Source organism: Saccostrea echinata, unplaced genomic scaffold (genome assembly GCF_033153115.1).
Source record: "Saccostrea echinata isolate AGI-Se365-2 ecotype Australia unplaced genomic scaffold, CSIRO_AGI_Sech_v1 ptg000009l, whole genome shotgun sequence".
NCBI classification, from domain to species: Eukaryota; Metazoa; Mollusca; class Bivalvia; order Ostreida; family Ostreidae; genus Saccostrea; species Saccostrea echinata.
This window is the reverse complement of record NW_026889758.1, coordinates 3,393,018-3,410,219: the sequence shown is the minus strand read 5'-3', so window position 1 is coordinate 3,410,219 and position 17,202 is coordinate 3,393,018. Positions and strand designations below refer to the sequence as shown.

General features: G+C 32.8%; 1 protein-coding gene across 1 annotated transcript in view; it reads left to right on the top strand.

Moving 5' to 3' along the window:
- LOC133181484 (uncharacterized) overlaps positions 1–17,202 on the top strand; it is a 129,950-nt gene that overhangs the window by 85,861 nt on the left and 26,887 nt on the right. Inside the window, exons 17-39 of the mRNA XM_061315976.1 lie at positions 122–272; positions 366–578; positions 930–1,083; positions 1,192–1,442; positions 4,309–4,332; positions 5,127–5,324; positions 6,107–6,242; positions 7,128–7,162; positions 8,946–9,087; positions 11,759–11,988; positions 12,251–12,421; positions 12,800–12,992; positions 13,320–13,559; positions 13,633–13,850; positions 14,074–14,179; positions 14,281–14,397; positions 14,555–14,690; positions 14,815–14,995; positions 15,072–15,342; positions 15,460–15,646; positions 15,781–15,992; positions 16,155–16,384; positions 16,850–17,003. Coding sequence (XP_061171960.1) covers positions 122–272; positions 366–578; positions 930–1,083; positions 1,192–1,442; positions 4,309–4,332; positions 5,127–5,324; positions 6,107–6,242; positions 7,128–7,162; positions 8,946–9,087; positions 11,759–11,988; positions 12,251–12,421; positions 12,800–12,992; positions 13,320–13,559; positions 13,633–13,850; positions 14,074–14,179; positions 14,281–14,397; positions 14,555–14,690; positions 14,815–14,995; positions 15,072–15,342; positions 15,460–15,646; positions 15,781–15,992; positions 16,155–16,384; positions 16,850–17,003 — 3,950 coding nt within the window. The remainder of the gene's footprint in view (positions 1–121; positions 273–365; positions 579–929; positions 1,084–1,191; positions 1,443–4,308; positions 4,333–5,126; positions 5,325–6,106; positions 6,243–7,127; positions 7,163–8,945; positions 9,088–11,758; positions 11,989–12,250; positions 12,422–12,799; positions 12,993–13,319; positions 13,560–13,632; positions 13,851–14,073; positions 14,180–14,280; positions 14,398–14,554; positions 14,691–14,814; positions 14,996–15,071; positions 15,343–15,459; positions 15,647–15,780; positions 15,993–16,154; positions 16,385–16,849; positions 17,004–17,202) is intronic.

Here is a 17,202-nt window from a genome sequence, read left to right as displayed (position 1 = left end):
TGAAACTTTACCTTTGGATACAATGAAATCAAAATAGTATTTCCCTCTAAAATACTGGACTAATTAAGGTCCACAAAACTTGCGTATAGCATAGCTGGTAATTGTTTATTTCTCGTTTTAGAAATAAAGCAACAATAGTGTCTGAACTAGAGTTGTTTCCAGCTTTATATGAGAAGAATGGATCATATGTGGAAGTACTTGGCAATATCTTCTGCCTTAATACCACTGGGGCACCAAGCATTTTGAGTCCAATATTAGCTAAATCATCTCATGTATGACTTACAAATATTAACATAAAATATATAAAAGCACGAATCTAATCTTAAAATAAGGAATTTTAATAGTGAGCACAATTTTAATTTTAGATTACAATGACTTGGTCTGCTGACAACACAAGCGTACATGACTATGAAGTTGGCTTCTCGTCAACATCCGGAAGTTCTGCCCCTGACATCATGGCTTTCAGATCCACCAAACAACACCGGCGTATCCACATCATGCATACAGACATACCAGAGGGAACGCCTTTCTACATTGTAATCAAGTCTATCAGTAAAGCAAATGTTGAAGGATTACAGGTAAATTTTAATTATATAAAGTGTGGGTATTTCTAAATTAACTTTGAAAAAAATAAGATTTAACAAGGATGAATACTACTAGTATTGAGTAAGAATTCCTTGAAATACAGTAAATTACTTTTTATTCGCGAGAACTTTATTTTAGCGTAATTACGCGAGTCTGTCTGCTCCCGAAAATTTTATTCTCGCGTATATTTGTATTTTTAAGAATTATATACAACAAGAACCATAGATCGCGAAAATTTTGTCTCGCTAATAAATAGCAATTAGCTATCGCACAAAAATAAGGTGTCGCGAAAATAAACTGATCTACAGTAATACTACTAATGTGTTTAAACCGTCTTTTTTCAGTTTGTCGGTCCTTGTTACGTTGATGTAACTGGGCCTATTTTTACTCCTGCTATTAAAGTCATTCATTCCAATGGACACCTGATTGCATCTTGGGACGCAGGCGCATTTGAGGATTCGGAAGATCCATTTCCTTTAAGTTTTGAATACGCACTTGGTCAGGACATACATACTTTAAAAGATGAAGTTTCCGTATTAAATTTTGATATGTTAAGTGAACGTTATGTTTTATTCTATGATTTTTACATTTTTACACTTTTGACAGGACATCACCCTAAAGGTGCAGAAGTACACAGGTATGTACAACTTAAAGGTGGGGACGTTTGTAAACTGACAGTACCACCCACATGCACAGCCATTAATATATCCGAAGTGGAATGGGGTCTTCATGGTAACCATACATATTATGTCACTGTTAAGGCAGAAAATGTCGCTGGTTTGACAACATACGGAGTATCTGAACCTTATGTACACAATGTTCAACTTCCCTCCAAGGGCATCGTCATGGACGTAACAGTAAGAACGAAATAAAATAAAAATGTTTCAATAGTTTTAATCTACGAGAGCATATTAAGCTATTTTTCTTTATTTGTTGTGGTGTTGTAACTCAAAACATTATCAAAAGTTTGGCAAAATAACGTGAAATGTGCCATATAGGAAAAGATCTATTTGGATATGTAGAGGTCAATGTTCTTTAAGTGTCACACTATATGAAACTGGATGCTGTCTACAGACAGTTTTACCTACACGTAATACTTATTCTACATGTAATCTCTGTCGTACCTGTGTATTTTCTCTTATTCTACATGTAATCTCTTTTCTCTTATTCTACATGTAATCTCTGTCGTACCTGTGGATTTTCTCTTATTCTACATGTAATCTCTTTTCTCTTATTCTACATGTAATCTCTGTCGTACCTGTGTATTTTCTCTTATTCTACATGTAATCTCTTTTTTCTTATTCTACATGTAATCTCTGTCGTACCTGAGTATTTTCTCTTATTCTACATGTAATCTCTTTTATCTTATTTTACATGTAATCTCTGTTGTACCTGTGTATTTTCTCTTATTCTACATGTAATCTTTTCTCTTATTCTACATGTAATCTCTGTCGTACCTGTGTATTTTCATTTATTCTACATGTAATCTCTTTTCTCTTATTCTACATGTAATCTCTGTCGTACCTGTGGATTTTCTCTTATTCTATATGTAATCTCTTTTCTCTTACTCTACATGTAATCTCTTTCGTACCTGTGTATTTTCTCTTATTCTACATGTAATCTCTTTTCTCTTATTCTACATGTAATCTCTGTCGTACCTGTGTATTTTCTCTTATTCTACATGTAATCTCTTCTCTTATTCTACATGTAATCTCTGTCGTACCTGTGTATTTTCTCTTATTCTACATGTAATCTCTTTTCTCTTATTCTACATGTAATCTCTGTCGTACCTGTGTATTTTCTCTTATTCTACATGTAATCTCTTTTCTCTTATTCTACATGTAATCTCTGTCGTACCTGTGTATTTTCTCTTATTCTACATGTAATCTCTTTTCTCTTACTCTACATGTAATCTCTGTCGTACCTGTGTATTTTCTCTTATTCTATATGTAATTACTCTGTCGTACCTGTTTATTTTCTCTTATTCTTTATTTCTATAATATAAATAAATATTTATTTAGCAAATGAGCATTAAATGTTCAGGTGAACATGTAGCTTACAGACCCCTTTGTAGGTTCATGTATTTTATATTATTAACCAATTATGGATTTTTTTTCCTTTATATTTATTCATATTTGATCAGCAATAATTCTAACATTTTCGTTGCACTCCTGACCAAAAGCATGCAAGTCTTTAAAGAATAATTGTGAAGCATAAATTATATCAAAACATATGTTCTGTTGTTTCAGTGACGTTTAGGTGGAATTATTTGAATTTTATAACAGTTTTTCAGTGTGCGTGTGTTTTATTTTACATTCATACAAACAATTGAACGAAAAGATAAAAACTCCTCTTGATTGATAAAAATTGTAAAAGAGACATATTTTAATAATTAAACTGTCAATAATTTAGAACTAAATTATTCAAATAGATCATTATTGATTAAAGAATATTTATTAGTATGAATAGAAGTTTTTTCATCATATAACGTGAATCTTTATAAAAATGTGTTGCACTCCTGACCATAGAAATATAGATCTGAAACACAGACAGACCCTGTAATTGATAAATCTATTTGGTAAAAATTTTCTTTGTGTACTTATTTTCCAAAATAAAAATCAGAGAATCATATACTGATAAAGTTTTTCAATGTTTGGGAGCAAAACATCAAATTTTGCACTCCTGCCATTATTGGGTGTGCACATATACTTGACTCTCATAAATGGTGCTTTTAATTTATATAACATTTTAAAATTTTAAATAGTATATCAGTTATTGTTTTACACTTTGAAAATTCTTTTTTGACTTAATTGTTATACAGATTTTTTAAAATTAATGGGTTTTTTGGCAACACTACATTATTTTCTGTTGCACCCTTGACATGGTATAATATTTTTTCAGCATCAGCCATGATCACAATTTGGTCAATCAAAAGTTGCTACAGTCTACATTTAAAGGCCTATTCTTTAAATATTTTCAGGAAAGTCTCTATTCTAAACCAAACCATGATAATTTATTTCACAGATCCTATTAAAATATTGAATTTTCAAAATGACACAAAAAGGCTTTGCACTCCTGACATTTTTAGCATCATTTTTGAGTTGTAACTTGAGATATCAATGAGAAATTTGGCAGGTATTTAGACAATATCAAAGGACATATGCTGAGCCATAGAAATTTATTCTCATTGCCTGTTAGTTTTGTGCAGGTTGATAAATATGTGTCTGGTCATTTTTTTATTCACCTAGATCATAGTGTTTCATTTTATCTAAATGTCTGATTAAATATAATTGAGTGTGGATGCAAAGAATACAATAAAAGCTTAAAACATGAAGGGTTAATTTGTATAGACTTCTCCGATGTAATGCAAAACTTTGGCGATATATTTTGCATACGGAAATGAGCTCAACGGGCTTTCGTTAAAATCCGTAACTTATTATCATCTGTTAACAAAGTTGTCGTAGTTGGTTTCCTGTTATACCTAGATAAAAGAATGAATTCATGGTCAGAAGGTTAAGTTTTACAATCAAAAGCCGGATAAGAATTAGAACACAGTTTAAAATTGGTATAATAGCACTTCAACTAATACCTACCAGAGTTGTTAGAAAAAAAAGGGGGGGGGGTAATAGGTATTGAAAACGTGAAAACAGTTCAGAGAAAATAAGCATTGCGGTAATATGTTTTATATCATTTTTATAATAATATTTTTTCTTCTCATTTCAGTCAGCTGAAAATGTGCAGTTTCTTGTAAGTAATTAGAGGCTTTATTACTTTTTTGTTTCTATAACTCATGAGTTTTAACTAGACGACACTGCTGAGACCATTAAGTTGGACCCATGTGAGAAGGATCTAAAGTTTTTCCAATATTATCAGATCATTTTCAAGTTCCTTTTTGTCTGTCTTTCTACCGGTATATGCTTGTCTTTTAACAATTTAAAAAAAAAACAAAAACAAAAACTCCCCAAACTGTTTTAGCCTGATTTCTTTCGTGATTTAAGGAAAAGGACACTGAACTAAAAAATATTTGTCATTCAATTTTTTTTTTTATATTTTGTTTATTACTAATTAAGTTTGACCTATAATTCTTTAAGTGGTTTTTTCATCAGGTTTCTTACCTCATTTTAAAGATAATGATTGACAAATACTGTGCCATACAGTATCTATTTGGAGTTTTTTTCTGTTAAGTTACAAATAGGTCAATCTAGTTAGAATTAGATGTTAGATCTGCTGGCATACTTGCTACACTAACGTTAGTGTAGTGAGTATAACATACAATTTTAATTAGATTACAAAAAGATAATCATAATTTGACCTCCTAACCCTCCCCCTCCCGATCAACTTTGATGATAGTTTTTGAAAACCTTCTGATTTACCTATATGTTGTTAAAAGATTATAATCAGAATAGGTCATCTTCTGTCATTTACAAATACCGAGGTCAAAGGAAAAGAAACCAAATCCAAATACAAGCAAATAATAGAGATAAAGAATAATCAAAAGGCATGACCTCACATCTTCAAATGTATTATCGATATGTTCTTAGGATATAGAAGATATTGACTTTACAACTACAACCTCTAGCCTTTCGGCTCACTGGACAGGATTTTTTCACGCCTATCTTGACGTGGATTACAAAATCCGAGCTGGAACGACTTCAGGTGGCGGCGACGTTTTTCCACAAAATGATGTTGGTAGAAATACCACATATACAGCAACTGGGCTTGCGCTTCATAATTTTAAGGTAAGATTTTGAATATAAATGTTTAATTAAATCAAAGCAAATCAACGGTTTGAGTCTTCATAAACACTATACTGAATAATGCAGACGTCTCAGACTACTTTAATTCCCTGTTTAAAGCTTAATAGAACTAATATAGCAGTTAAATTATTACATTTTCAACAGTGAAATTCTGTGTTTATTGAATAAAAGTGATATTCTCTCACTGTGTGAAAGCATACAAAAGTGATATTGTGTCACAGTGTGAAAGGATATCAAAGTAAGTGAAAAATAATTTCTGGCCTAAAATAAGATAGAGATAGTAACTAAACAATCTTGAAAAAAAAAACTAAAATTACCTTTGTTGCTAAAATCCATGTCACAGTATTTTAAATCTCATAACTGCTAAACTATGATGTCTTAACTGCTCAACTCTGATGTCACAGCCTATAACACTGTTTTATTAAAAAACAGAGGAAAAGGGAAAATCAAAGAAAATGTAATAAACAGAAAATTCAATGTGTTGTAGTAATTAGATATGGAACTTATTTCACTCGTGAAAATATCAAAAAATCCTGTCCCGCTCGTGAAATAAATGCCATTTCCAACAATATAAACATTGAATTAATATTCTCTATTTGTCTCAAACAATCGAAAGATACTGGTAATAGAAAAAAGACATCATATAGTTTTGATTGAATAAATGTAACATAAGCAAAAGACAAATTTGTATATAATATTTATGTAGAAAAAATTATTCTTTAATTTCTTCCACTAATATTGTTTAAAAATTAAATTTTAAACAGACGTATTATGTTACAATAACTGCAACGTCATCTGCTGGTTACGTGGAAGCAACATCTGACGGCGTCACTGTCGTAAGGGAAAACTCGCCACTTATTGGTGTATTCCTATATGATGGTGAACCGTGTGACGATACAGGTAGTATATAATTGTTGCATTAGCATTTAACGAGGCCGAGTCTAATTCGAGTGCGCAAGACTTTGCGCAGTTTTTTAATTTCATGCAGTCATATTTGCAACATTACACCTTTCCCAAATATTGTGATTTAAATACAAAATTAACATTATCTGTAACACTTATGGGTCTGGAATAATGCTTTTACGATAATAATTAGGAAAAACCGCTGAAATGACTTTAAAGACGTCACTGTTTTCCGATTTTGTAAGCAATGCATGACGCTGAAGAATGACACATGACTCGCTTGTATATTCAAGTCGTCAATGGATATTTGACTAAAAACTGTTGACAGAACATCAAAAGAAACATACTAGCAATCTAAACATTGCTATTTGTTACCAAAATAATTCATCTGCACCGATATATACATACACCGCAATATGGCATTTTTAGAGGTATTAGGCATTGAAAAAATAAACTTTGTAATAATTCCTACACCACCTAGATGGTCAGCTTTTTTGAAATTTCACAATTTAGTGATTTTTTTACAATAACTTCCATGTACTTGGCTGAAAAAGAAATCTCTAGGGCAGAAATACAAAAAATATGGGGAAAATGTGATAATTTTTCGCTTTTTCAACACATTCCCATAGGGTCCAAAAGTAAAATTTGACAACTTTTGAGATGCCCCCCTTGGAAATCGGGACGGTAATTATTCTTTTTTTTTTTTAAATCTTAAAACAATAAATATAATAGTAAAAATCAATTCAAGAAAATTTATCAAAATCTCTAGGGTAGAAATAATTAGATTCGGCCTCGTAAAGTTAAATTGGCTGAATAATTTAATTCGATCCTTATTATTTCATATTATATAATTATTGTGTTTGTATGCTTTTATGCTTGCAGTTGAGGAGAATGTTACTTTAAGCCACCACGAATTGGTAAGAAACGACTTCATATTGCCATCGTATGCTAGGATTACATTTAGAGTCCAACTATAAACACATACATATATTTTATATGAATCTGTTGGGCCTGAATCAATTGCAAAGGAATGATTGATCAAATGTTACGAGGTACAATTGAGCACTCCTTATTTTAATAAACACCGTACATTGCAACTATTCAAACAAGTAAGTAGCTGCATAGAGGGTCATTAAATAATACGTAGACTTTTCATATCTTTTGATTTAATGTCATATTGAACAAACTTTGGTAGAATACTTTCAACAAAAAGTTTAAAAATTAAATATATCTTGATTTATTTCAAAAATATTTTAAATTTAAAATTGCAAAATTGGAGCAGGTCGAATTTCAGTAATGTAATTGCAATATACTGTGTACCGTATATACTCGCCTATAAGTCGTTTTTTGGGAGTTAAACTTTGGTCCAAAACTCTTTATCTGACTTATACGCGAATTATGAAATTTGATGGTATTTGAGCGGGTTAATCCCTCTAATTTAAGCTTAAAAAATACAACCGACTATAGGCGGACCGACTTACAGACGAGTATATACGGTATAACGTCTGAAGTAAAATCTCTTTAAAATAGCATTAAAACAAAAGCCATACATTCAAATTAGATAGTCCCATCATTTCATTTTTGCTAAATTGTGGTGTTCTGTATTGTTTCGTTGAAAAGAAAACACGTGCAGAAGACAAATTTTCATTACTAAAAAAAGCGCAAAAAGACGACGTCGCAGGACGTCATGGAGCAGCGATAAGAGATACTAAGAGATACAATTTTGAGTTTCAGTCAGGAAATCTCAATTAAAAAATCGGGAAAAGCTGCAGGAAGCAGAAATATATCAATAGTTAAAGGAAATTTCACAAAACAGAAGTTATAGAGACTGTATTTGAGGATGAACGGCTTCCAATAAAATGAGTTATCAGTTTAAATCTGGTCAAAACTGTCAGAAATGTCATGGAAAGGGATGTGTGATTCATAGTTGCGGAACCAGTGAAAATTTACCTGGTAAAAAGTGAAGACATTGACATTGAAAACATGTTGGTTTTAAGTGATTTTAACATGAGTTCTATTTAATAAAATAAAATAAAACTGCACATATCCACAAAATAAATGTTTTTATATATAATGATGTATTGATCTTAAATTTCTTCAAAATAATAAGACTAAGAGCAACATTTTTTACATACTTTTTGAATGACCCTCTTACATGTATAAACATTATCTTTCATAAAATCACTTTATACCCTCTTATATATTTACGATGTAAGCTGATAGTCCCAACAGCTCGGTAAACAACATTTTTTTACCTTTATTTCTTATGGAAAGCCGTAGGGTACCCCCACATTACGGCTTTCCAAAATTTCTAGATCATTCCAATATGTTTCCTCGAACCCAGTTTGAAGGATATCTCAAAAATAAGACTATATATTCGCAAAGATTTTGTTTTACTGAAAAAGGTTGAAATAATTTTTTGTGTTAAAAAAGTATGAAATTCTTTGTTATTTTTTTCTTCTCACAATCAAATTTCGTTTATTACATTGAAACCAAATCTCCGACTATGGGTGTACGATTAAGGACACGAAAGAAACAATGCTATACACAATTTCAAAAACATATTTCAAAATCATTGCATGATCTTCACATAAAGACGTAGTAGAAACCAGTCAAGAATAAACTTTCAATTTTCACTTTGTACTTGAGGTACTTAGTAATCAAGCCATGGGACTATGTAATTAATTATTTCTTTCACAGGACCACCGCCTCAAATGCATGAAAGATGTTGATTTCCAATCGTCAATTGATACGCTCAGTGCTTACTGGAATGTCCCTTCAGATTGGCAAAGTTTTGCACCTGATATGCATATTGCAATCGAAGAACTCTCTCCATATGGAAGTAAGTTAACTTGAGAATCACCATATTTGTACATGTTTTTGCGCCAGTCGGGCAATCATTAGTACACTAATTCACAAATAATGTCAAAGTACCATGACCTTTGTTTGTGCTAAATTGTGAATACTTTGAAATTGACAAACATAACTTTTTATTTGTATAGATAGTATGCCTCCAAGATTGATGGTCGATACAATGACCTTGTCAGCAAATACATTTTATCATTGAGTCAAATGCTGACTGACGTTTTTCATACTAATTGTTAGGCCATTATTTGCACACTGAATTGTCGACGGATTTTTCCGTTATTTCCCGATCATGACGAGGAGCACACGGCGGGTGTGACCGGTCGGCAGGGGATGCTCACTCCTCCATGGCACCTGATCCCACCTCTGTTGTTTGGAGGTCCGTGTTTGCTCTGCTCCTATTTTGTATTGTATAATGGACTTTGAGCTTGAATACTGTTCGTTATCTCCATATATTTCATGGTCGTGAAGAACATAGGGTTTTTCTGTCCATTTATGATTAAAAAACTAGGTGCTTTCATAAGACAATGCCACCCGCACGAAAGTATTTGTTCCTTAATATACTCTATCGCATCTCAACATAGCAAAGAAGCAACAATAATTATTCTAAAATATTGATACGTGTACTTGTATCAAATTGAGCAAAAAGTGAGGTATTTTGCCTATTGACCTCTTTTGTAAGAAATTCATAAATTCACTCACGGTCTGCAATAAAAGATTTTAATGATTGATTATTTGATTGTATGTTGTTTTACGTCCCATTCGAGAACTTTTCAATCATATAGAGACGTCATCATATACCGGTGAAGGGCTTCAAATTTAGACCTTTACTCGGCACTCAAGGCCATTGAGCAATGAGGGATCTTTATCGTGCCAACGCCTGCCGTGACACGGAACCTCGGTTTTTAAGTTCTCATCCGAAGGACCCGCAACTTTCACTTCAAAGTGCCGAGCGCATGGCGAAGGAACAGTTGCTACCCATTTTTTATCGACTTGGGTCAGTCGCGGCCGAGATTCGATCTCACGACCTCCCGATTACGAAGCGACCGCTCTACCGACTGAGCTACCGTGAACAGTCAAGATTTTAATGAAGCATTTTTTCTATTTTATCAGAAATTTTGGAAAAAGACAGTTTGAGAGATGAAGAATTGGGTCCATTTTGTCTCCTTGATGAAAAATCCAAAACCTTATTGGGAAAACGCCGTTTTCGGCTCCTAATTGGTCCCCATGTTGAAATGAAAATTCCGAAACCTTATTAAACATGCTCAGGACACCATTAACATATTCCAAAGATGATTTTATTGCTGCCTAAAATGTAAGCGGAGTTCTGAAAGCATGATTTTTGTAGCTTAAAGACCAATTTTGGGCAGAAAAATAAAAATAAACGTTATTGGACTCTGAAACTTCATAAAAATCCTTACAAAGATACATAGCGGGTTCCAGTAAATGTTCAACCAAGCCTCTTTCTTTACTCCTCACTAAGATATTAACAGTAGTGAAGGAGAAACTTCAAGAGTACTGTGCAACAATGTACTCGAGAAGTGGTGTAAATCAGATGTGGTTACTTAAAAATTCCAAGGAACTTTTGGAAAATTTGAAATCACAAGATTTTACCAAAATCAACAGCTTAAAAACTTACGCCTTTTTAAGTTTATACACAACCATTCCCCATGATAAATTAAAGTCCAGGCTTTTTGATATCATTGACAGCTGCTTTTTCAATAAAAATGGAACTCGTAAATTTACTTACATGTACCTTGTCATTGGTCATTTGCAAAATTATTTTGTTAAAAAACATTCTGATTGTACACACAAGTACTCTGAAGTTGACATTAAGAAGATGCTTGAGTTTTTTTGATTGACAATATCTATACGGTAGGTCTTCCAACAATTTATTGGAATTCCCATGGGTACCAGAACTCCACATACAGTTTAATTATACAGTGGCCATATATGATTGGTTGTGTGCTGAAGATGTGCAGTAAGATTAAGAAATTTTCATTTTCATCTGTTCTCTACAAAACCATGTTTTCATCACTCCTCTTTTATGCTTGGAATATGATAAGCGATGACCTGAACTAGTGCATAAAGGTTTTGAAATTTTCGTTTCGTCATGGGGACCGGTAAGTGGTCGAAAACTACAAGAAGTCCATGTGTTTGAAAAGTCATCTGCGTATAGTGTCACTCTGCTCAAAATATTTACATTAATACTAGAATAGCTATTTTGGCTTCTTCTCTCGTTACCCTGGTACAAAGGAGAGTATATTTAGAAGCAAATACTGATGTGAAAGTATACCTGTCTTATGACAACTTTTCCAATTTTTAAAAACATTTTTTTATTTTGTTTGTTTGTTTGTTTTTTAATTGACAAATACTATTTTTATTTTTCATGCATCAGTAAATGCACACATCCAAGATTGATAAAGATTTATTCTATGAGTATCATATTAACAATATTTTACTAAAAGAGATGATTTCGATTCAGCAAAACCTTATATTCTTGTCATAATTGTTAGATAATGACCACATGCAATAAATATTTTCCACTTCGAGGAAAAAGTATTGAGCAGTGTTTCATAGAGAAACTTTTTTGTTTTCAGGGAAAAGGGGTTTTGCAATATAGAATTATTGTTTTCTTTTTCTCTTAGCAAACTGGACTATTTTCAAAGATTTTTACTACAATCATGGCCACCAAGAAGTAAGGTTCACAAACCTAGTGCTTAATCCGGGAATAAAGTACCGTTTCGTGGTTAAACTCTGTGCTCGACACATTTGTTATGAACCACAGTACAGCGATGGCGTTCGCATCCTCGCGAATCCTCCAACGTCTGGAAATATTGTTGTAAAACATGTCAACACTTCGAATGGAAAAGAACAGGTATTGTCACATGAATAAAATTGCTTTTAAAATATAGGTATAAACATCTTTAAAAATTAAAAATAAGTAATTATGTGTTTCATCTGCTTCTTCTTAATGTCTAATATAAGATTATCACCACTGACCATAAAATATTTTTTTTCTAATCACCAAAGAATGTTTTTAAATAGAAAACAATTAGTATCAACTAATGTAAACAGTAAAGACTAAAATATTTTAGCAAAATTTTCGACATTTCTATCTTCTTCTTTTTTTTTTGCAGCTAGAAGTCAAAATGGATAGGTTCTTTGATCCAGATGTTCCTGACCATAGCATTAAATATAGTGTGGTAGATAAATATGAATGGGCAATTACTGACCAGTCTAAAATAGGACGAACTCATACAAAATGGATTGAACTGAACAACTTCACTGTATCTTTATCAAAAACCGAGGTATCCTATACCTGATTTTGTGAATGAAAATGGAATTTTTGCTGTGGACTATAATAGTCTTATATTTATAGAAAATATATTTCCTAAAAAGACGACAAAAGAATATTTAAATGATATAATTTGATGAATATTTTTCTCAATGATCATTGCTAAGTGTTAACGTAGAAAATGAAATATATATGTAATTTATATGGTATCGAAATATTATTTTGCTCATTTGAAAATTATCTCCTTTGTGATGAACGAAAGTAAATGCTGCAGAGAGTATGTTTAAATTCAGATTCCCTCGAAGTTTTTCATGTTTCAGCGTTCCGAATGCAATGCATTTGTTTTTCAAATTTCCAAATATCGAGCAAATGCTAGTATTTTTTGTTTCAGATGTCCTTTACTCTTGATCTGGATGGGCAGTTTGATTTCTCTAAGTGTAGAGGACTGGCCATCCGTGGTTATAACAAAGTGAAGCTGTATTCTACAGTGTATTCGCACATACGAGACTGTGAGGCTTTTGATCCTGTGTTAATCAAACCAAAGATCGTCCTAGATGCAGTAGGAAAACCAGATCCTCACAGAGGTAGTAAGAAGTGAAAAACTTCTTAATTTGATAAACATTTGTCATCCTCGTTTTTTTCCGATTTTCTTCAGAAGATGGGAAAATGTAGATTGTGCTTTTAGAAAAAGAAATTCAATCTTTAAAAAATAAGGTAGATTCTTTTTTTTTCAAAGGATGGGGTTTATTAACTATCAAAATAAACTTTATTATAATTAGATTCATGCAAGATTGAATAATTTTTCTAGGAATATTTAGGAGAGAGAGATTACAATGGCATGGTGAAAATTTTCGTAACATAAGACATATTTAATTTTCAAAATCTAAATAAAATGATTAATTTGTCAATAGATGGATTTGGTGAACCGATTATTTTGGAGACCAATGCCTACTGGTCTCATCCTGATGCGGATTACACACCAAATATGAATTACATTTCTGCTGTTTGGCCAAAACTTCGTTATAAATCCTACAAAGTTGCTGTACTGAACGCCAAGAGTGTAGATGTCACCACGTACTACCTGCCTACCAACAAGTTGTCACTGTCCGATCCATGTAGTCATCCAGACGCGATCAAGTGCTCATCAACAGGTTTGTCTGGTTTTACTTTTCAAATGATTTCTATGAATATCTTGAAATGGTCACTTATCGTCTCTTCTTTTAGGGAACGAGTTTATTAATGTTAAGTTTGAGCCCGGGGAGCTGGTACATGGGCAGCGGTATCTGGTCTGTATCCATACTGAATATACGGAGATTGTCTACGAAGAGTGGACACAGGTGTTACCAGAAGTTAACGAGTGTAGTGACGGTGTTGTGGTGGATCTCACTCCTCCAGTGGCAGGAAAAGTGTGGATTGGAAGTAGACAAGGACTAGAGTATCAGGTTATTCTATCAGTAAAATTTCTGTTAAAGTTCTGATCATTTCTAAACATATTTATATAAAGAGATATATTTATATCAGGGCCCATATAAGGACCTATATATTAACTACCTGTTTAAATACATTAAAAATTCATTCGATTTAAACTAAACTAAAAGCTAAATTAGAAAGCAATCCAATCCAATTGACAACAAACATAATTTTTTTTTATTATTTGTTTTTCAGTCTTCGACATCAGTTTTATATGTTAACTGGGAAACATTTCAAGATGTAGAAGAATTTCAAACAATATCGCATGCGTCAGGAATTCAGAATTACAAGCTAGGCATAGGTGTGCAACGAAAATTTTTAAATCACAATATAACTCACCCTTCAATCACTAGTACTTTAATATAACATTGATAAAATATTTTTATCTTCCCTGTTTACTAGGAACGTCTGAGGGTGGAAATGATGTCATCGCTTTCTTTGATGTCGGAGTCGTTAACCATAAGGCTTTAAATGGAACGGCATTAGTAAATGGACGCACCTACTATGCCACTGTTATTGGTAAACAAATAGAAGATATGTAAAATATTACATAATGCTACATAAAAAAAGATGCTCAAACATGAATCCATCATTTTTATTTTAGATCACAAGGTTTCTCAATAATTCATAATAGGTGAAATCTTTTTTACATAAACTTATTTTATTTTCAATGTAGCCATGGACTATGCCAATAGAACCACAACCCAGTCTTCACCCCCTGTTATTATCGATAACACTCCACCACTGAAGTCAGACAAACCGGTAACCATTCCTGACAGGCACATTACTTCAGACACTGAGATCGAAGCATGGTGAGCTTCAGATTCAAACAACATAACGAATTGCAATATACGCACATACAGAATAACAGCAACTGATTTCTATCTTTACTGTGTATAATTCATGATCTGTTGGCAAAGTTTCTTCTGTTGACAGTTGGAAGAATGTCTTCTATGATCCAGAAAGTGAAATAAGTTATTACGAGTGGTCTATTGGTTCCCAGGCTGGATACGATGACGTAATGAATTTCACATATGTGGAATCAGATTGTGCAGAAAATAATGAACTGCATCACCTCGACATCAAAGAAGGACATGCATATTACATTTCTGTAAAGGTATAAAACAAAATAATACGATATTTCTGAAATGAATAATTTTGAAAGATGTCATAAATCTGGTATTTTGCTAAAGGCATTCAACAAAGCAGGATTGGTGTCGATGGCTACTTCTTGGGCATACAGTGTGGACTTCACACCACCTGTCAAAGGTCATGTTTTTGACCTTCAACCAAATGGAACCAGCAAGCAAGATATAGATTTTCAGACAGACATGTCAACTTTACTTGTCTTCTGGGAAGGATTTTTTGATCCTCATTCAGCAATAAAAGAGTACACAGTCAGTATTGGAACTTGCTACGAATGTGATGACGTTATTACAGAACAAACCGTGGGAATGGTGACAGGTATCAAATAATATCATTTATTTAGAAAAATCAATACATGCATATTTGAGAACAAGTATTGAAAACACAGCGTATGAAAACGGACAAAGATATTGCATTTTTATATTTGCTTTGAAGAACTAGAAGTCAGCTATGTTCATTTTGGACCTGGTATAACGTACTACACAACAGTGATGGCATGTAACACCGCTGAATACTGCACAGTAGCCACATCAGACGGAGTTATTATGGACAATAGTCCTCCAAGCATGGGCGTTGTTAGTGATGGAACAACTTTAGAGGATATTGAATACCAATCAATTAGGTTTTTTCAATTTATTATGAATTGCTTGCTAAATAGAATTCATGGAAATAAAGTAGAAAATGCTATATTTTTGAAAGCACACAAGAGCTAATCTCAAAGTATAAAAATTCAACTCTCCTCGATCAATATTGTAGAAATTTTATCGATGCCAGATGGTATGGATTTAATGATCCTCAGACAGGGTTAGCTCACTTTGTTTGGTGGGCGGGGATAACACCCGGCGGAAACGAAATCATGACAGAGAGAGAAATCCACGTCACCGAGATGGCTACTGCATTGAACATAACACCTAGCATGCCTGTTGGAAAACGAATTTACATTACAGTTAGGGCATTCAATAGAGCAGGTATTACGCGTCGGACCACATTGTAAAAGTTAATAACTTCGTTTCATGCCACAGAAAAAAAGACCTCAGTGAATACCCAAATCTTATTACGAAATATGTCATTTCTTAAGATCGTCTGTTATTTAATAAATTTACTATTCTTTCACTTTTAAAATTATAAAGGTTTGTTCAGAGATGCGATATCTAATGGATTTATCATAGACGATACTCCGCCTGTCATTTCACGAGGTCCGGTATTCTCTAAAGATTTTGGAATAATCGGAAGTACACAGTTTTACAGGACGTTGATGAAACTTGAGTGGGATGTCTCTGACAAAGATTCACATATAGAAAAGCAGTATGTTTCCCTGAGGTCTCACCTTGGGGGAGACTTTAACCTTCCCTCAGCTGTGGTACGGGTTCCAGATAGATTGAATTCTTAATCTTTATCCTAAAGAAGTGTATGATATACATAAAAGATAAGAATGAAAAAGAATAAGTATGGTTTAAGATAAATTTTGTTAAAAAATCAACTTTATAAGAAATTTTATAAGTATTATTTATGTCTTTTGATTGAAAAAAAAATACCAGAAATGTATGAAAATACACATTGTAAAATTCCTTACTAAATTGAAACATGTGAAATGGACATATTCAGTGTAAGAAGGTTTTTAAAAATCCTTTTTCCTTCCTCGGTGGATTTGAGAAGGGCAATTGTATATTTTAAAGTTTTAAAAAGATGTTTCTTGGTCCTTACCTTATGTATAGGCATGGGAAGTGTTGATTACGAGTCAAGGGGCACGAAAAATTTACTTTCGCAAGTTTTTTTTTTCTTTTCTGCAGCAAAATAAATGATTGTATGCTTTGTTTCTTGTCAGGTAAACGGGATAGCTAGAGACTTTGTTCTCACTAGACTGAACTTGCATGACGGTGTAACTTATTATGTCACTGTCATATCCTGTAATGGGGCTAAAATATGTACCTCAAGCACATCATCTGGAATTTTAGTGGATAGTACACCACCAAATAGAGGTTTGGTTTAAGTTATTTCTCAAAATACATGTAAACTTCGATGGTTATGAACTTGGTATTAATTTTCAAGTATAATGGTGGATAAAAAAAATCTTGAAAAGGGAAAATCTATTTAAACATTCGGTTATTGATTGTTATGTCCTATCTTCAAAGCACGTATTTTACTGTTATGTTAATGCACCGTACTATTCTTTCCACG